The sequence below is a fragment of the Ostrea edulis genome, chromosome 9, assembly GCF_947568905.1.
Source record: "Ostrea edulis chromosome 9, xbOstEdul1.1, whole genome shotgun sequence".
NCBI classification, from domain to species: Eukaryota; Metazoa; Mollusca; class Bivalvia; order Ostreida; family Ostreidae; genus Ostrea; species Ostrea edulis.
The window spans coordinates 55,588,198-55,610,563 of record NC_079172.1 but is presented as its reverse complement, the minus strand read 5'-3'; the positions used below and the strand labels follow the sequence as shown (position 1 = coordinate 55,610,563).

Below are 22,366 nucleotides of genomic sequence, written 5' to 3'. Positions count from 1 at the left end.
TATTCAGACAACTCTTACCCACAAGCAAGATAAATTTACTATAGAGACAAGACTTACCCACAAACAAGATAAATTTAGTGTTCAAAGTATTGCCCACAAACAAAATAAACTTAGTATTCAGACAACACTTACCCACATACAAGATAAACTTAGTATTCAGACAATACTTCCCCACAAGCAAGATAAACTTAGTATTAAGACAACACTTACCCACAAACAAGATAAACTTAGTATTTAGACAACACTTACACACAAACAAGATAAACTTAGTATTTAGACAACAAACAAGATAAACTTAGTATTGAGACAACACTTACCCACAAACAAGATGATTTTAGTTTTCAGACAACACTTACCCACAAAGAAGAGAAACTTAGTATTCAGACAACACTTAGCCACAAACAAGATAAACTTATTATTCAAACAGCACTTACCCACACACAAGATAGACGTAGTATTCAGACAACAAAGAAGATAATCTTAGTATTGAGACAACACTTACCCACAATCAAGAGAAACTTAGTTTTCAGACAACACTTTCCCACAAAGAAGAGAAACTTAGTATTCAAACAACACTTACCCACAAACAAGATAAACTTAGTATTCAGACAATACCTACCAACAAACAAGAGAAACTTAGTATTCAAACAACACTTACCCATAAACAAGATAAACTTAGCATTCAGACAACAAAGAAGATAATCTTAGTATTTAGACAACACTTACCCACAAACAAGATAAACTTAGTATTCAGACAACACTTACCCACAAACAAGATAAACGTAGTATTCAGACAATAAATAAGATAAACTTAGTATTCAGACAACACTTACCCACAAACAAGATAAACTTAGTATTTAGACAATACTTACACACAAGCAAGATAAACTTATTATTCAGACAACACTTCGTTGAAAAAATCAAAACAAACAGCAAAGAAAAAAGGTCGAAATGTAATCATCAAAATACAATTGAAATGACTTTTAATGATTGTATGAATATTATACATTAGATAGCCATGTAGTGGCTTACAAGATTTCGATTGAATTGAAGAGGAATTTAGAAGTTATCCGTTGATCACGATAAAAACAAGTGGAATGGAATCTTCTAAAATAATTCTCCCTGACTTGTGCATTTATTGCAGTGTGTCTTCTATTTCTTCTCTACCCTATTAATGATGTCTATCAAAATGTATTTTTAGATATTGAAATATACCCAGCCCAGTTCTCATTCCACAGCAAGAACTACCCGGCAGGAAGTGTCGTCAGACGACGGGACACCGTCTTTGTGGAGGTTGTGTCTGCTGTAGACAGGAAATCTTTTTGGGGTCAACCAATTTCGCATTTATTGTCGAATAAAAACCAAGTTGTGACCATATTAGAAACGGGACCTGTTGCTCATAAAGCTAAGAAAGGTATGGAAGATTTTCCCCAAGACAAAAATAGTGTGAACTCACAGGCACTTGTTTCTGTATATTTATGACCTCTGTATACTAATAATAATACAAGGTACCTAGCTTCAAATGACACCGAATGGCACCTTCTGAGAATGTCGGCTTTTTGAGCTTCCAGGGAATATGCGATGCAAATGTATTTACTACCGTTTTATTGTACAAGCATTCAACTAAAAAAAAACATGTATGACATTACTGCATTCATAGCCTTTTATTGCCGAAAACTGCAACAAAACATGCGTCTACAGCTCGATTTTCCAGTTTATACCACGAAGTGCTATGTACTGATACCGCACAGAATGAAAATTGTGTATTCGTTGTGTTGAAAAATAAAGTTTCATTGTTTTATTATCACAATAAATTGATACGATGTTTATTACCAAAAAATCTTGAAAATATTGCTTTGTTAACAAAATAAAAATTTTGAATTGAAGACGCTGTGCGCTATTTTTAGTTACTAAAAAAACCACAAAGCTGTTCGTATGTTTCGGGATTTTACATGTCGTCAGAAGATAGAAGCTAAGACTTCCCGAGTGGAGATTTAAAAATATTTTCGTGTCGGAATCATTTCTGATGAAGATAATGAAATTATGACTTACTGTAAAACTAATATGAAAAATATTTCTGCCAATTGAATGTTTCATGCAGATCTATGGAAAGTCAGTGAAAATATAGATCAAAGATTATTTGGAAGTATGTAAAATAGAGCAAGGATGTGTTATTGACTTTGTGGTATGTATTGGTGTGACAAGTACCTGTTGTTACATTGAAGTTTTATGAAACCCACCATAAGTACCAAGAACGCTGCAAGCACATACCAATGTTTTTCGGAGGGGACTGTCCCACCCTTTTAATTGACAAAGAACATTACTAGCTGTTATTTTCATGTATGCAAATGAAGATATATTGCGAGACTGGCCCCTCCACTATTTTTGATAGTACTACGTAGTAGTGAATGAGAAGATATTAATGCATGTAAGCTTGGAAGTTATAAATTGAAGCCCTGAAGCAAAGGATGACCCCCTCCCAGCCTGAGGGAAAAAAATTGAAACAGCAATGACGAACACTATAAATCCTGTCCCCCCTCCCCCTAATTAAGGTTCTGAAGATCTTTATCATGACTATTATATTTTTATTATATCCTGTGAGGAAATTTAAACAAGCAATGTGCAACTTCCAACTTCTCCGGCGCCCCCTTCCCCACATCCCTAATTTTACGGATCTGTGCCGATATGGAAAAATCCACAGGCATCTGAAGTATGCACACCACTACTCCCCCCTCCCCCCCCCTTCTGATTTTTTTTGGGCGGCGATTATTTTTCCGAAATGTGTAGATTCCATCCTAATTTCGATTTATGTAACCGTGAACATGCTTTTTGTAAGCTTTATACTTGCCTTATACTGTTTATAATAAGTATATTTTATTATACCTGTCGGCCAGTAGAAGGCCAATCTCTAAAGCTTGTGAAAAGCGTGAAACGACTACATCAATCGAAATTGGGATGAGACAGACAAGGAATCCACACATTTTGGAAAAATAGTTACCGCAAAATAAATCAGAAAGGGGAGGGGGGATAGTTGTATCTAGGGCCTATATATCAGGTGTCTGTGTAAAAAATATGGGGGGATACAGCCCCATTTATTTTTTGTAGCATTTCCCATCTAATGTTAGTAACTAAACAATATAAAAAAAGATCAATTGTGGTCAATGGTCACCATTAAAACCATCCGTTTGCCTGTTATTTTTAATTCATCCCTGACTCTTCATCTTTCTATAAATAACTCTAAAGAATTCCAAACGTAATTTTAGAAGAGCGTACTAGCCAGTCAAAATCGCGCACTTATTCTGCCCGGTATCAGTACATAGCACTTCGTGGTATGAAACGGAAAATCGAGCTGTAGACCCATGTTTTGTTGCAGTTTTCGGCGATAACAGGCAATGAATGCAGTCATGTCGTACATGGTTTCTAGTTGGATGATTATACAATAGAACGTTAGTAAATACATTTGCATCGCATATTCCCTGGAAACTCAAAAGGCCGACATTCTCAGGGGGTACCATTCGGTGTCATTTGAAGCTAGGTACCTTGTGTTATTATTAGTATACAGAGGTCATAAGTCATTTACAGAAACAAGTGCCTGTGTGTGAACTGTAGGGAACAGTGTTTAACACAAATACCCCCTGACAGGTATAGTGCGAACTGTAGGGAAAAGTATTACCCCACCCCCCAAGACAGGTATAGTGCGTACTGCAGAGGGTTTAGGGGAAATATTTAGATCCACCCCAAGACAGGTATTGTGTAAACTGTAGGGAAAAAGTATGCAAGATTGTTCAGAACTTCCCCAAAGTTAACAAAGTTGTGTTTTAAAGGTTCAGAACCAAGATGGTTTAGATAATTAACATAGAAAGAAAAAATGAAGCTTTCACCGAAAAGACCGTACGAACACTATTGTATGTTTCATTTCAGCACCTGAATAATTCAGATACATGTATATAGTACAAGTATATAACTAACATCAATATGTAGAGCTGTTTAAAACCTTATACATATCTCAGGTAATCTTATAAATGTTTTTGACTGAAATAGAAATTGGGATCTTTCGTGATGGATGTTAAAAACGTAATGCGTTTTTTATTTGGGGGATGTTTGTCAAGTCCCTAATGGAATCATTGGGTTGGGATTTGGGGGTAGGTATTCATTTTTGTTACAGATTATAATTGAATGGAATCATTAGGTTTTTGATGTTTTAGAGTGGGGGTATGTATTCATTTTTGTGAATTACAGATTGTATTGGAAGGGAATTAACGTGGGTTTGGTGTTACAGATCGTGTAAATGATTAATGGGATTTTATTTATTTTAGATTGTAATGGAATCCTTATTTGTTATTCATTTCCTCATTTTTCTTACAGACGGTGCATTTTTGTTTGTATTTTGTAGACTGTAATGAGATAATTTTCCCGGATAATAACAGAGTCGGTGTAGGAAACAGCTTAGACAATCGTTATTTCGTCTCGTTTGCTGTAGACATCATGATTAACACTATTTCAATCTGGACCAAGAAGGGATTTTCAGCGGCTAACTTTAAAGTCGAATATATCAACAGGAACAGTCCAAGTTTTCAACAACTGCAAAACATTATTCGAGATCCCACAACAGGAACCGTAGAGAAAATGGTCATCACATTACCGAAAATGTACTTGTCTGCAATCAAGGTTTACGTGGACGGGGTGAGCGATTTCGCAGAGAACGTTCAAAATTTCCTCGTCACTGGCTGTCTTGGTGCTCTTGTCGAGGAAAAACCACAGGACACGGCTGCAGAGGAGTGGGAACTACGACATAGCGAAAATCAGATCCAGGCGTATCCATATCTGAGGATTGTAACAACGCAACACAACGAGTCTACTTTTGACAGGATATTCGATGAGTTGGAAAAACCGATCCCCATGGAAAATTACAGGAAGGATATACCCCTAGAGCCCAGCCAAAGCGGATGCACAGTGGACGATGAATATATCCATAACTATTTGATGACCACAGACGAAATCGAAGGACTCAAGTTTCAAAATACTCGAGTCTACACGACAATGAACATAATAACCATTACCACGTCTGTAATGGCGATGAACAGGATTATGTACGAGCGGAATATGCCAGCGTTAGATAGCCTGCTTCGTATGGCCATACAGCAATATCCCTGTAACTCCCGGCAGACGGCATTCGTCGCTTATCCACAGTCTTCTGCAGAAGGATCTGGCATATCCCCTACTGCCATCGCAGTGATTACTGTCTTCGGGATTTTGGTGGCTGTTGCATTGGTTTGTGCGACTATATTCGCGACGATTAGACTTAAACAAGGCAAAAGAGGTATGGCTATTAATATTCATACATTGTAAGTGTGATCTTTGACGGGATGCTAATTTTTGGACTATTTTTGGCAGGTTTTACATGTGTTGTGCATATGGTAAACCACTAAATATATTTATTTTTTATTTTTCAGCTCACATAAGCTGAAAGCTCAAGTGAGCTTTTCTGATCACATTTTATCCGGTGTAAGTCCGTCCGTTCGTAAACTTTTAACATTTTCAACTTCTTGTCAAGATTCCACAAGGCTAATTATAGTCAAAAGCATGCTTTGGTAAAGAGGATTCACGTTTGTCCACGTCCTTTTTGAAATGGAGATAATTAAGAATTAGTAAATATTTTGTGGTATTGTTTACAATCTTCTCAAGAACCCATGGGCCAATTTCAAACAAGCTTGACATCAATTTTCTTTGACCAATTGGGTAAAGGAGATTCAAGTTGGCTCAAATGAAGGGTCATGCTCACTCCAAGGGGGATATAACCTAGAAAAGGCAAACATAGGGGGGGGGGGGGTCATTTAAAAAAAATTCTTCTCAACCACTTGGCTAGGAAAGTACAAACTTACATTAAAGCTTCCTGATATAGTGTCGATTCCAGTTTGTTAAAATCACGCCCCCCCCCCCCCAAACCCGGGGTAGAGTGGATTCACAATAAGGGTCAAAGTTGTACACGGGGATATATAGGATAAATCTTTTACAAAAAATGCTCAAGAACAACAGGGTCATGCTTATTCCTATTAATATACAAACATTCTCAGGTAGTGCAGATTCAAATTGTGGGTCCCGGGGGTAGGCGAGGCCATAATAGGGGATCAAAGTTTTACATGGCAATATATTTTTTTTTAAAAATCATCAAAAGTATTACAGTAGGGCCATGGATACTTATAATAATACACTGGATGCAGGCATCTCAAGGTAGTGCAGAAGGGATCAAAGTTTCATATGGGAATATATAGGGGTCATTCTAGAAATCTTCTTTTCAAGAACAGCAGGTCAATGATTAGCCATATTGATATTCAAACATCTTCAGGTAGTATCAATTGTTCAATCCAGGGGCCCCAGAAGTAGGTGGGGCCATAACAGGAGATCAGAGTCTGATATGGGAATACACAGGAAATTAAATCAAAGTCTTTTCAAAATTAACTGAACTACACTAAACCATATCAAAATGCAAATGTTCTCAAGTTGTGTTGATTCAATTTTTTATGCCCCAATGCCTAAACTCTGGGGGGGGGGGGGTCTTATTGTTTTTGTCCTGTCTGAAACTTGAACCTTGCTCATAACCTTTCAATGATGAGTGAAATGGGTCTCATATTTAATATTTTTATTCCTTGTGACAAGACCTTTCTTTTGGTATCAAAGATTATGAGCTTCAAACCTTGACCTTAGAGTTTGACCTACCTAACCTAGGCAATACCTCCTGAACTATTTACAGTGGGCTTTCATATTTAGTACATATATTCCTTATGGCAAAAACTTTCATTTGATGCCATAATGTTTGAACATATAACCTTGGCCTTGACGTTTTACCCACTTTTAAACCTTTTACCGAAACTTTAACATGTTTAACCTGTTTATAACTTTTGAATGGCGAGATATACATCTTTCATATATGCATTCTTTGTGACAAGGGATGTCTTTTGGTACCAAAATGTTTGACCTTGTAACCATGACCTTGGATTATGACTTACTTTTAAGAAAGTTAATGTAAGCAATACCCCCTTAACTATTTAAGATGGGACTTTCTTGTTTTGTATATATATTCCTTATGGCAAGATTTTTCATCTTGTGACATTTTATTATGTGATATCGTGACCCTATGGGGTTAGGTTGGGGGCCACAATATGGGGTTAGAATTTTTCATGGAAATAAAGATTGCGTCTTTTAAAACTCACAATAGCTTAACAACAGCAGGACCAAGGTGAATCGTGTGACCCATGGGCCTCTTGTTTATTTTTTAATGTCCTGATTTTTAAAGGAGAGTTTTGGTTTTTTTTTTACTTCAGACAAAATTCTTGATATGGATCCTATGGTCGAGCAAAATATCTATCAAGACGATAGTAAACATGAGGAGCAACTGTATACTAACAGAGCATTTGAGGAAGCGAGGTCGCACCCCGAGGCCTCTCCTGCTGTCCCGTCCAGACATAGGCGCTTGACTTAAGAACTGAATTACGGTGCAGACCATACAGAATTCTAAAGTGAAAACATTTCAAATAATAACTGGAACTTTGTAAATGATGACTCAAATTTGTTAAGAGTTGAAGGTTTAAATTCTTTCGAATTGCTTTTGCAATTCAACAGTGAGCATTTATAGGTATAATCAAATTACGTCGACTGATACATGTGAATAAATGGAAATGATTTATCTTTCATATAGAAATATGCTATCTATGACTTTTATAGAGCTCTATATTCATTTGTTTTTCATATGCAAAAATGAAGAATATTATGATCTGATTATGAATAAATCTGCAGCTGTAGCCATATTGATTTTTTTACATTCATGTGATCAAAACAAAACAGTTGAAAGGATTTAAATATCTTAACGGCACAACTCAACTTCGACAAACGGAATGATTTCAACTTCTTCATCGTTAACTTCCTATATTTACGTATCAATATTCCAGTATCACTTGCATATGATGTTTATATCTCTCAACTGATTCGATACGCAAGTGCTTGTTCTGCGTATGATCAGTTTTCAAATCGAGGCAGGCTAATGACAAACACGTTGACGTTACAGGGGTTTCAACAGTCTCGGTCAAAGTCAGCAGTTTGCAAATTCTAAGGTCTTTATAATGATCTAGTTTGCCAATACAACCTACCATTGGGTCAATTGCGGTCTGACGTATTTCATACCGATTGTTAGGCCGTTCTTGACACACTGATATGAATACGGATTACTCCGTTTACCTCATCAAAATATAGGGCTCATGGCGGGTGTAACCGGTCAAAGGGGATGCTTACGCCTCCTAGACACCTGATCCCACTTCTGGTTTATCCAGAGACCGTGTTTGCCCAACTCTCTATTTTATATCCGTTATACTGTAGGAGTTATGAGATTAACCACTGTTTGTTTTCTTCATCTTTCGTAGAGATTATAGTTCTCTATAAGAATTACATTGTGCAACAAGAGGACCACAAACGGTACAACATACGCCCGTTCGGCATATAAGCATGTTATGCATTTGACAATAAATCTGGAAAACTGTTTGACTTTCTTTTACCCTAAAAATAGGCCGTGGTTCACGAATCCTGTTGAAATGCAAACTGAACTTATATTCCTCCAAGTTTGTGACTAAATGATATCTTTATCTGTAATGAAAGCAAAGTTTTTCTCCTACGAATTTGACTTTTGACATTGAGAAACAATAGGCATCCCCTGCTTGGCATAAGATGCATGTGTACCATGTTTGACGGTCCTAGCCTCAACGGTTCGGTCTGTATCCTGCCTAAGTTTTACTACTACATGTAAGTGATACTACGACCTTGACCTTGAAGAATTAGAAGGCGTTCTTCACTTGGCATGAGGAGTATGTGTACTAAGCTTGACAGCCCTAGTGCCAATAGTTCGGTCTGAATACTGCCTACAAGGTTTTTCTATTAACTGATTTGATTGATTTTGTGTTGTTTAACGTCCCTCTCGAGAATATTTCACTCATATGGAGACGCCGGTGAAGGGCTGCAAAATTTAGGCCTATGCTCGGCGCTTACGGCTATGTTCGGCGCTTACGGCTATGTTCGGCGCATACGGCCATTGAGCAGTGTGGGTTCTTTAGCGTGCCACTGCTACTGTGACACGGGACATCCGTTTTTAAGGTCATCTCCGAGGACCCGTGACATCCACACCTGATGCGGAGCGTTTGGCGATGGAACTGTCACTACCTGTTTTAACGACTTAGGTCTGTCGCGACCGGGATTCGAACCCCGGGGCGAACGCTCTAACCTCTCGGCCACCGTGGCGGTGATAGGTGATACTTATCATATATGTGTGTGTAACATAAATATTATCGGTAATAAAACTGTATACAGTGCACTTCTTTCATTGGTGCGTATCTATATGATTTAGTTGAATGAAAAGGTGAAATCAAACAGTGATCAATTTCATAATTCCCACAAAGAATACAAAGCAATACAAGCTGTAACTAACGGTATTTTTTCAACTATCCAATTATGCACCAAATAACACTTATCACTATAACTAATATACTGCCCAAGATCTGAAGAAAAATTAAGCAAAATAAACAAGGGGGTATTGTTAGAGAGCATACCTACAATAACCGTTTCGTATAAACCGTCAATGCGTCGTATACACGGACATGGGAACGACGATTGCCGAACATAATCGTGTTGCTGAGACCGAGGTCATAAACAATGGTGGAAACCGATGTGAGTAACTACACATTTCGTTTGTTTTAAAATATTACATCGTTTCATGAATGACAAGAAGAACTATAAGTGTAAAAAAGCAATTAATACGTAAATGTGCCACTGAAATGAAATTTCGGTTAGTGAATTTGCTATAAAATTTGGCATATTAAGCAATGCGGTCAATTATCTCCACTTTCCTGTTGTGTGCACAGCTTATGTTTGGCTCGTAATGACATTCCTTGATATCAATAAATGGGTAAATCAAGTTGGTGTTATGGGTTTTGTTTCCACGGTAATGGTGATGGAATTTTGTGTACATCCCCCATGGCTTTGGCTACTAGTAGACTAAGCCACTTCAGCATAAGGGTGTTAGATGTTACTAGGTGGATATCTCGACTGTTCAATTAATGTAAAAGAGGAATGTCTTGATGAAAAAAAAAAAATCAGAGGAATGGTTTAATGTACAAAACAAAATCAGAGGGTCTTAATGTAAAAAAAAATAATAATAATAAGAGGAACGTCTGAATGTAAAAAAATAAATAAATAAATAAATAAGAGGATGTCTTAATGTACAAAACAAAAAAGAATGTCTTAATGCAAAAAACAAAATAAGAGGAATGTCTTAATTAAGAGGAATTACTAAATTTAAAAAACAAAACAAGAGCAATGTGTTAAATTAAAAAAAAAAAAAAAAAAGAGGAATGTCTTAATGTAAGAGATAAAATAAGAGGAATGACTTAATGTAAAAAAAAAAAAAAAAAAAAAAAATAAGAGGAATGACTTGATATAAAAAAGAGGACTGATTTAATGTAAAAAACAAAATAAGAGTAATGTCTTAGTGTAAGAGAAAAAATTAAAAGAATGTCTTCATGTAAAAAACAAAATAAGAGGAATGGCTGAATGCAAGAAACAAAATAAGAGGAATGACTTAATGTAGTGTGTGTGTGTGTGTGTGTGTGTGTGTGTGTGTGTGTGTGTGTGTGTGTGTGTGTGTGTGTGTGTGTGTGTGTGTTAAAAAAAAAAAGGATAAGAGGAAATGGCTGAATGCAAGAAACAAAATAAGAGGAATGACTTCATGTACAAATGAAAAAAAAAGAATAAGAGGAATGACTTCATCTAAAAAAAAAAAATGAGAGGAATGTATTATTATATTAAAAAATAAAATAAAGAAGAATGCCTGGCTGTAACAAAACAAAACAAGATGAATTACTTATGTAACGAGGAAAATAAGAGGAATGACTTGATGTTAAAAAAAAGATAAGAGGAATGTCTTAATTTTAAAACCAAAATAAGAGGAATGTCTTCATGTAAAAAAAAAAAAAATAAGAGGAATGAGTTAATGTAAGAAATGAAATAAGAGCAATGAATGGATGTAAATAACAACAAGAGTACCGCAAACGGTACATAATACGCTCGTGAAATGCTTACATATTGGTTTTTTTTTTGTGCTATAATTTGTATAACTTTGCTTCAGGTAGTATCAGCCATCATGAGGCTGTGACAAACTTTCATTTGAACAAATGGTCTTAGCTTAAAAATCGAGATTTCCTCAAAATGGACCAAGTTCAACAACCTGTATTTTTTTCAAAATGGAAGAAAATCAAAATCCTTCCCCAGATGCACATCTTCAATACCCATACAAACACTCCACAAAATAAGATGGTCCTCACTTGAAAACTGTGGGAGGAGTTGGGCGGACAAATTATGTACCCTACATAGAATATTAATTTCCAAATAGACTAAGTTCAACAACCTGTAATTTTCTCAAAAATTGTAGAAAATCAAAATCCATCCCACATGCACATCTTCCGTACCTATACAAACACTCCACAAAATAAGATGGTCCTCACTTGAAAACTGTGGGAGGAGTTGGGCAGACAAATTATGTACCCTCCATAGAATATTAATTTCCAAATAGACGAAGTTCAACAACCTGTAATTTTCTCAAAAATTGTAGAAAATCAAAATCCATCCCACATGCACATCTTCAATACCCATACAAACACTCTACAAAATTAGAAGGTCCTCACTTGAAAACTGTGGGAGGAGTTGGGCAGACAAATTATGTACCCGCCATAGAATATTAATTTCCAAGTAGACTAAGTTTAACAACCTGCAATTTTCTAAAAACAAATTGTAGGAAATCAAAATCCATCCCACATGCACATCCTCAATACCCATACAAACACTCCACAAAATAAGAAGGCTCTCACTTGAAAACTGTGGGAGGAGTAGGGCGGACAAATTATGTACCCTCCATATAATAATTATTTCCAAATAAAAGGGCAAAATTCCTGGAAAAAAGGTCGATATGGATCAAAATTGCAGTATGATCTAGAGTGACCCACAAAGAAGCTACACAGCAAGTTTCAGCATGATATGTGAAAGGGAAATGAAATTATAAATAGAAAACCCCGAACGGATGGACAAACGGACGGACGTACAGACATCGCTGTACCATAATACGTCCCGTCTAAAGACGGGCGTATAAAAATAAGAGGAATGAGTTAACGTTAAATACAAAATAAGAGGAATGAGTTAATATAAGAAATAAAATAAGAGGAATGAATGGATGTAAATAACAAAAATAAGAGGAATGAGTTAACGTTAAATACAAAATAAGAGGAATGAGTTAATGTAAAAAAAAAAATAATAAGAGGAATGAGTTAATGTAAAAAAAAAAAATAATAAGAGGAATGAGTTAATGTAAAAAAAAAAAATAATAAAAAAAATAAGAAGAATGAGTTAATGTTAAATACAAAATAAGAGGAATGAGTTAATGTAAAAAAAAAAATAATAATAAGAGGAATGAGTTAATGAAAAAAAAAAAAAAAAAAAAAAAAATAAGTAGAATGAGTTAATGTTAAAAAAAAAAAAAAAAAAAAACACACACACACACACACAAAAACCAAAACAAGAACTACATGAATATCGTAGCAAGATCCGCCGGGATTTAATTTCCAATAAACCTTTTGACGTCACAAAGCCATATTGTGAATACGTTGATGTCATGTACAATGTCTAAAGAACTGTATTTTGTGCATGTTTCAAACATCACTGTTTGGGGAAAAAAGTCACAAAAAATGAGGAAAAAAATTGCCGAAAGAAAAAATCCTCGGTTTCAAGATATCATAGGAATATAAAATCTCGAGACCGAGGGTTATTTCTCCTACAAATATCTCCTGTGCGATCGTTGTTCCTTCAATCTGCACATTTTCCATGAAAAAATATTATTATTGTGATAGAACTAACGTATCCAAAACTGCATGTTCCAAAATTGTATAGTACTTGGAAATATTATCTTCCCTGATCCGATTTTTACACCGTATAGTATAAAGCTCTGATAGAGTTATCAATTCAGTTGATTTAGTGACAATGGAGTGTCGGTACATAGTGACCCATTTCCTGATGTGGATTGGAACTCTGTATGTTGCGATCTCTCAAGTCACCAACACCAGCTTAGCATCTCGTGAGTCCGCTTCATTTCACAAATTTGCATTTTTTTAATCTTACAGCAAATAACTTTCATGACTACAGTGTATGACTGTATTTGTGAGGGCAAAATGCTCGAGATGATATCGGTGGTTAAAAAGAAGAATAATATATCATGTTTTATACATGTACATGTAGTATTCAACGTACAGGGCATTTTGAATTTTTTATCTTCACTTACGAAAAATGTTCATTTTTGAGGATATGAACTGTGATGCTTCACGCCGGTATAAATGTATATAAATGTACGCCGGTATAAATGTATATAAATGTACTCCTGTATAAATGTATATAAATGTACGCCGGTATAAATGTATATAAATGTACGCCGGTATAAATGTATATAAATGTATGCCGGTATAAATGTATATAAATGTACGCCGGTATAAATGTATATAAATGTACTCCGGTATAAATGTATATAAATGTACGCCGGTATAAATGTATATAAATGTACTCCGGTACAAATGTACGCCGGTATAAATGTATATAAATGTACGCCGGTATAAATGTATATAAATGTACGCCGGTATAAATGTATATAAATGTACGCCGGTACAAATGTATATAAATGTACGTCGGTATAAATGTATATAAATGTACGCCGGTATAAATGTATATAAATGTACGCCGGTACAAATGTATATAAATGTACCCCGGTACAAATGTACGCCGGTACAAATGTACGCCGGTATAAATATATATAAATGTAAGCCGGTATAAATGCATATAAATGTACGCCGGTATAAATGTATATAAATGTACGCCGGTACAAATGTATATAAATGTAAGCCGGTATAAATGTATATAAATGTACGCCGGTATAAATGTATATAAATGTACGCCGGTACAAATGTATATAAATGTACGCCAGTATAAATGTATATAAATGTACTCCGGTATAAATGTATATAAATGTACGCCGGTATAAATATATATAAATGTAAGCCTGTATAAATGTATATAAATGTACGCCGGTATAAATGTATATAAATGTACGCCGGTACAAATATACGCCAGTATAAATGTATATAAATGTACGCCGGTATAAATGTATATAAATGTATGCCGGTACAAATGTACGCCGGTATAAATGTATATAAATGTACGCCGGTATAAATGTACGCCTGTATGAATGTACGTTAGCGCTTCTTGGAAGCCGGTGTGAAGCGTTGCAGTTGTATTTTTAAAACTGAAGATTATTTCTTTGATTTTCATTCTACTTTATTTCCATGCGAATTACCAGCTGTTGATACTACACGTATATGTATCTGTCGTCATACAGCATTGTTTACAAATGCAGTGCGTTCATGAGGAAATGGCTATCATTACAATGTGTAGAGATATCAAGGGCTTATTGCTGATTTGGCTGTTTTCCGCCACACTCAACAATTTTTCAGTTATCTGGTGGCGCCCAGTTTTTATTGGTGGAAGAGAGAACCCAGATACAATGTACCTGGGAAGAGACCACCGACCTTACAAAAGTAAACTGGGAAACTTTCTCACTTACCGGCGTGAGCGGGATTCGAACCCGCGCCGACCAGAGGTGAGAGGCCGTGCGATTTTGAGCACGATGCTCTAACCACTACGGAGGCCACTGCGTAAATATAAAAAGAAAATGTTAGAAAATATAAATGTAGATACATATCCAACAAGTGTCTCGACGTTTTCTCTACCACGATGTTATTTTTTTTTTTTCAATTCAAACATACCATTTACTTAACTATCGCATGTTCACAATGTACATGTAGTTCAAACTCGAATGTACAACTACGAAATTTAAAAGAAAACAAGTATTCATGTAAATTAACCCGCGGATAACTAGTATGGATCTTTTGATTTATCTTTTATGGATTTAAAAAGATGAGTAAATTCTCTCCGGGTAGTATACATGTATGTACCTGTGAAAGGTGAACATAACGAACAGTGATCAATCTCATAAATCTCACAAGCAATATAAAACATATAATTGGGCAAACACGGACTCCTGGACACACCAGAGGTTGGAGCAGGTGCCTATGAGGAGTAAGCATCCCTTGTTGACCGGTCACACCCGCCGTGAGCCCTATATCTTGATCAGGTAAACGGAGTTATTCGTAGTCAAAATCAGTGTGCCAAGAACAATCGGTATGAAACACGTCAGACAGCATTTGACCCAATGATACGTTGTATTGACAAACTAGATCGTTATAACGATCATAGAATTTGCAAAATGCTGACTTTAAACGAGACTGTTGAAACCCCTGTACCATCAACTTGTTTGTTAGTAGCTTGCCTCGATTTAAAAACTGACCATACGCAGCACAACAAGCTCTTGTATATCGAATCAGTTGAGAGATATAAAAACCATATGCAGGTGAGGATAAAATGAGGTAATTAATGAAGTGAACTAAGTATTATCAATACTTTTCTTCAATTAAGTGTAGGATTGTGAATTGGACAGTATATTCTTACTGCAGATGAACATTGCCAGAAACTGAGACTATACGTAAATAAGCGTGATTTTGAAAACGTAAACGCAAAATTCAGGGTACAGACCAGCTTAACCGACGCCCAGCATCCATCCAAGCGAGTCGCCCCTCCCCTAGAAAGTGTAAACGCGATCTGACAGTCAACCCTCGGAAACTTGCAACATTCAAAGTGTACAAAAATAACCACAACTCCGCACTTTTGCTGTGTGCCAATACATGTAAAATTTGATAACTGATAACACAAAATTGTGTAAATAAAATATGCCAAACGTGGAGAATAATCAACGGTAAAGTGATTACCTCAGCAACATTTTCAGATAAGTCAGTAAGTATCCATGGCAAAAATATACTGGCATTCATCTTGCTTATGAAAAGGAACTGCATACTAGATTTTCGTGATACAATGCAATACTAAATTTGTATAGCGCCCTAATCAATTTCAAATCTCTAAAGCATTTCACATTAAAGGGGCATGGACATGATTTGAGCTGAAAATGTTAAAATTTTATTTTTCCACTTTTAATGTTTAAAATGCTTCTAATGGTCAGCAAAAATTTGAATGTCAGTTGCCGAGGTACATGGGGGATACAGAGCTCACAATTCTTTGTTATGTAAACAAGACTCATGCCATGTTTTTTAAATATGCTAGTAAAAATTTCGTTTAAAGTAGTTTTTTTTTTCAATTTACAAGTTAATTCTTAACACAAATAAATAGTTTCTAGTGTTTGGCATATCTCATTTTGTTTTAAACATGCTATTTTCTATTGAGCGATCTATATGTAAACAAAAACATGGCACGAGCCTTGTTTACATAACAATGAATTGTGAGTGCTGTATCTCACTTGTAACTCAACAACTGATATTCAAATTTTGGTTGACCATTAGAAATACTTAAGTTAAGCATTGTAAAAAGTAAAAATGGAAAATTAAAATTTGAAAATTTTCAGCTCAAACCGTGTCCATGTCCTTTTAATAGCAAACAATTATAAGTTTTAAAAAAATGTCCTGCATTAAAGTAGTATTATGTGCTGGTAAAAGTCCGACATTCTGTACAAAAAACTAAGAATTGTCATTTTCTGTTAAACATTAAAAGCAATGTTAAAGAAATGAGTCTTGAGATATTGCTTAAATATCATAATGTATACATATGTCCATTGATTCGGCACGATGTAAACCAACTGGTAAAGCGTTCAAAAGTGTCGGCGCTCAATAGTCAAAGCTCTGCCTCTGTCTTGGGGAATAGTTTCTCTCTCTTGTGTGACAATAAACACGGCATCTCCCTCCTAGCCATTGCATAGGTATAAATATGTACACATTCCAAATTGGTCGCAAAATTTTCAAACGGGAATTTTGGGCCAGTGGAGGCCGAGATATAGTTACACCATACGATATGTATACGGCTAATCATAAAAAAATTCAAATTGTCAAATGATTTTACAATTTCTCTGTTTCATGCAACTGTATACGTACTGCACTAGGAGTGTGTCTCAAGAGTTTGAAAGACCTACATGCATATTGCATGCTCTCTCCCATTTTACTGAAACAAAAGGAGTTACAACCCTGTGACCTTCCCTCTGGATCCATCAAGTTACTTAGCCTGGTTACAGTAGTACATGTATATAAAAATCATACTTGACTTACAATAATTGCTCAAAATCAATGTTCTTCGGTTGTGGTTGATTGATAATAATTTTTATGTTTATCAGCTTCTATAACCCAAACTCTGCTCACCGTAGCTCGTTTTTGCTGTCATAAAAAATCTGAACAAAAGAATGATTGAGATTGAAAATTTGTCATTTATTATAATACCGAATGACGAAAGAAATCTTCAACATAAGATATTGGGGGAAATCAGATAATACATTCCACATGAAAGTACCTGCAAAGATAATAATTTTAGTAATATTTTCGTGTCGTTTTACTGAGTGGTCGAAAGTTTTTTAAACATGAATTTACCTACTTATTGCTTGTGAACAGACATCGTCGGTTTTGTGTTATTTATATTTCCCTGCGTTTCGTTAGTAATAGCGGGAAAATGTTGTATTGACGGTACAGTATATTGTACAGGTAGAATGGAATGATCCATTATTAGCCAATAGAATGTGAGTTAGAAAAACAGGTTTTCGAGCTGCAATTCAGGTATTCACTTCTAGCCGCAGCTCGTCACGTGATAGACGAAACTTAATGTACAATTAAATCTTATGTTTTCATTCATGTCATGAAAAGGTTAAAAATTTACAAATAAGTTGTGAGGTCCGTTCACAAACCCCTGCATCCAGCGACACAGGTTTTCTAGATTTTTTTGCGATTTTCATCGTTTTATTTCTAGTTTTTTTCCTGGCCGGCCCTGATGCTATATAGAGGGGATTATGAGGTTTATTTAAAAGTGATTGTTATTTATGTATTGCTCATATTCTGTATATGGAGTTGGAAAGTTATCTTATTTTTTGTATATGGGGGGAAACGCCTTGTTTTTCTGCGAATTCTGTATTGTTTATTTAGAATACAATAACTTACGGGCATCCAGCAATCACGGCTGGCTGTGAGGCAATGTATGTTAGTGTTATGTTTTTGTGTTAAAATGAAGTATAGTTAATACATGTACTTCTGGTGCATGTCGTAAATAAGAATATTCATGATATAAACCATATTTACAAGTAAACTTTTAATAACAAGAGTGTATCTTTTTTTATTTCGTTATACATTCCTATGACAGTTTGATTCATTGCATTTCCGCAGGAGGTTGACAATACACGGACAACCACAGAACACGGAAGTTACATATAAAACACGGAAGAATCACAGACAGATCACGGATACCAAAATTACGGAAATACTATAAATTGTTTTTATTGAAAAATTTATATGAAATATGGATTGAAATAAGATATTTTACTTGTATAATGAAAGAAATTTAGTCTTCAGTCGCACTCCTTTTACTGTTGTAAATTAATGTTATAAAACTTTTCCCGGATATTCCAACTTTCTCGGCGACAAGTTAGCGCGATTCACAGAATTTGCCTCAAATTCAAATCCAACTCCGTTCATATTGACCATGAACAGCTCAAAACTGCTGTTCAATTCTTATATTTATATTCTTTTACTGAATCACCGTTTGTTTACATTGCTTCTATAAGTCATAAAATATTCCTGGGGGTGGGGGTGGGTGGTTGCTTATTGGAAACGCATCCTGGAAATTGAACTTGCACGTCAAAATATAGTGCACATGTAATGAACAAAATGCATTTTTAATTCAACAAGATTAATGAATAATGAATTAAGGAATAGAATTTGGTGGATATTTAAATGTAAACATGGAATCAAAAGTAAGAAAGGCTGTAAAAATACGATAAAACTTGTAAAATAAGAGACAAACAGATAAATGGTAAATATGCACTTATTAAAGTGTCAGTTTGCTATGAAAAGAGCCTGATGTATCACCTGTTGCCTGAACTTTTAACGGGAAAGGAAACCGAGAATGGTTGTTTATATCATGTGATTTTATTGTCACGTGATTCCAAGCGTTGACAGAGGTGTATGTGAAGCTTGCGTAACGCGCCCTTTGGTGAGAGAATGCCTCGTATGTGGATCGACGCCATCAGAGTCTGTTGCCATGTGTACATAAATGTAACTATGATGGCACAGTCGTACGTTACAATATGAAACGCGAGCTTTCAAATGAATCTAAGATACCATACATATCCAAAGTATTCTACCACTATCATTTTCCACTTATATGTTTATGTATTAGAGTGATACCAAAACTGAATCTGTGGTGAAAGTCTGAAGAACACATTATACAGGGATTCGGTTCTTGCCTTTTAACCTCGTCCACATGCGCGCTTCCGGCGAAGAAATGCATCGATTTGATGCAATCCTTGCGTCGATCCACGTCCGAGTCTTCTAACCGGTTACGGAAAAGGACGAGCGCGTGATCAAATTCAGAGGAACATGCGATTTGTCATTCGGCAAACTTCGGTATATTCCAGTACCCTACATCTAGAAGGAATCGACCGAGGTGATCCGATTGGCGATTTGTAATTTGAATATAATGCGGTGAAACAATTACAGCGACGTCACAATGCACGGATAATGTAAATAGCCAAACTCCCCGTCGAGGCCTCATGTACGTATAGTGAGCAAACGAACTCTCGCGGAAGTTTGTATAAATGGCGATATGCACGACTTTATGCGCTGAAGCGCAAGAATTTAAATTGGGTGCAAGGTGAAGATAACGAACAGTGATCAATCTCATAACTCCTAAAGGCAATACAAAATAGATAGTTGGGCAAACACGGACCCCTGGACACACCAGAGGTGGGATCAGGTGCCTAGGAGGAGTAAGCATCCCCTGTTGACCGGTCACACCCGCCGTGAGCCCTATATCCTGATCAGGTAAACGGAGTTATCCGCAGTCAAAATCAGTGTGCCAAGAACGGCTTAACAATCGGTATGAAACACGTCAGACAGCATTTGACCCAATGCGAGGTTGTACTGACGAACTAGATCGTTATAACGACCATAGAACTTGCGAAATGCTGACTTCAATTGAGACTGTTGAAACCCCTGTACCATCAACTTGTTTGTCAGTAGCTTGCCTCGATTTAAAAAATGACTATACGCAGAACAAGCTCTTGCATATCGAATCAGTTGAGATATATAAACACCATATGCAGGTGATAATGGAATATTGCTACATAAATATGGGAAGTTGACGATGGAGAAGCTGAAATCATCCCGTTTGTCATACAGTTGAGTTGTCAGTTTGCCGTTAATGTCTACTTTCAATAAAATATCTAAGTATGAAGCAGAGGTGGACGACTCTGTGGTGTCCTTTATTTCGAGCTCACAGGGATATATCAAATCGACATATGAATGAAAGCTATTATTGTTAATAGACAAAACGTCATCGATATATCTAAATGTCGAATTGAGGCCACAGCGAGAGATTTTTTCTTCTCGCGTAGAAGTTTTTGAATAAATTCTGCTTCATATGAATATAGAAACAGGTCAGCTAACAAAGGAGCACAATTCGTTCCCATGGGAATTCCAACAGACTGTTGGAAGACCTGATCACCAAAGACCACGAAGGAACTCTAGCATATTTTTTATTTCAACTTCAGAGTACTTGTGCGTGGAATCAGAGTGGTGTTTAACAAAGTAAGTTTTTGAATGACTGATCACTAGATATGAATATTTCCGTTTTTGTTGAAGAAGCAACTGTCTATGATGTCAAAAAGTGTAGTCTTTAATTTATCGTGAGGAATGGTCGTGTATAGTGTTGAAAAGTCATAGGTTTTAATGTTATTGATTTGGGAAAAATTCTGCGATTTCAAGTTTACTAAAAGTTCTTTAGAATTTATTAGAATCCACATTGGATCAACACCACTTCTGGCATATGCAGTCGCACAGTAAGTGTGAAGTTTCTCCTTCACAGCTGTTAACATTTTCGTGAGGAGCAAAGATAGGGGCTTGGTAGAGCACTTATTGGATCCAGCAATGTATCTTTGTTTGCAAGGATTTTTATGTAGTTTAGGAATCCAGTATAGGTACGGTAACTCATATTCATTCGAGCCATTGACTGGGATATTAAATGTGTCTAAAACTGAAGCATGGTTTTGAAGAATATCATCTTTTGAAAGGGCAGTTGGAGTATAAGTATGATTACCAAAAGTGGAATTAATGCCAAGTTCGTTTAAAATACAGTTGTAATAATGGGCCTTACAAACAAAGACAATGTTGTTACTAGCTTTGTCAGCTGGAACCCTCATGTAACCTATCTAATTCTTTTATCACTTCTGGTTTACTAAACACAGAAGGATAGATGGTACGTACTTTTGTTTTCATGTGTCTAATGCAGGATTTTAATATCCCTCTTATGCTTTTAACCCATTCTGACAATGTATCAAGTTCTTTTTCATATTTAGTCCATCGTCTGGCATAATCTTCGACAGAACTCATAATAGAGATGAAGTTCTGTCGCCAATTAAAAGACCGAGGTTCTCTGTATTTAGGACCTTTAATAATAAGTGATTTGAGGTCCTCATTTTCAACTATATCAATATCACCACTGGGTCCTTCGTCCTCAAGTAAGAGGGTCCAATTCTGTGGACTGCTTTGTAAGCATGCACTTTGGCCCGTCCCCGAAGCAACACGCATGTAAAAGAAATAAATGACAAAATCAGCAAAAGAATAGAGATACTTTCTACATACGTTCACTGAAAATTTTGTGATCGATGTGGGCGCTCTTTAGTTGCTTTAACACTTATTTGTATTTAAAACATTTTTGTTACGCAATCCTTTGTCTTTTTAGGCTTTTATATAGAACAAAGTCCACTTGTAGTGAAAAGGTTACCTGTAGGTATCCAATAAGTTGACAATTGATGTCCATTATTTTTAAGAATGGACAGATACTGTCCGTTCTTAAAAATGATGGACAGTAATTGTCAACTTATTGGACAGTGCCATGTAAACCCAATAACTTATTAGACGTCTACAGGTAGGCTGAAAATCAGAGAAAGACAATACGTTTGTCAAAGAGATACAAATTTAATTTTAAATCCCCAACAAGAATCAACACAGATATAGGAAAAATCCCTAAAACACTTAAAACGATATTTCCTCTGCTTCAACTTTAAGATTAACATTTTTTTTAAATTCCATTGGCCATTATTATATCGCATCAAATCTTAAATTTGAAAGACATATTTCCA

The 22,366-nt window shown here is 35.8% G+C and overlaps 2 protein-coding genes across 3 annotated transcripts in view; both read left to right on the top strand.

The window, feature by feature from the left end:
- LOC125658081 (uncharacterized) overlaps positions 1–7,805 on the top strand; it is a 77,717-nt gene extending 69,912 nt beyond the window's left edge. Inside the window, exons 15-18 of one of the 2 annotated variants that reach the window (XM_048889171.2) lie at positions 1,202–1,414; positions 4,394–5,320; positions 5,454–5,505; positions 7,323–7,505. In XM_048889171.2, coding sequence (XP_048745128.1) covers positions 1,202–1,414; positions 4,394–5,320; positions 5,454–5,467 — 1,154 coding nt within the window. In that variant the 3' untranslated portion in view covers positions 5,468–5,505; positions 7,323–7,505. Of the gene's footprint in view, positions 1–1,201; positions 1,415–4,393; positions 5,321–5,453; positions 5,506–7,322 lie in introns of both variants that reach the window. The other variant, XM_048889170.2, reaches the window with a different exon arrangement.
- Positions 7,806–7,924: 119 nt separating this feature from the next.
- Positions 7,925–22,366, top strand: part of LOC125658102 (uncharacterized) — a 92,802-nt gene continuing 78,360 nt past the window's right edge. The window contains exon 1 of the mRNA XM_048889238.2: positions 7,925–13,159. Coding sequence (XP_048745195.2) covers positions 13,066–13,159 — 94 coding nt within the window. The 5' untranslated portion in view covers positions 7,925–13,065. The remainder of the gene's footprint in view (positions 13,160–22,366) is intronic.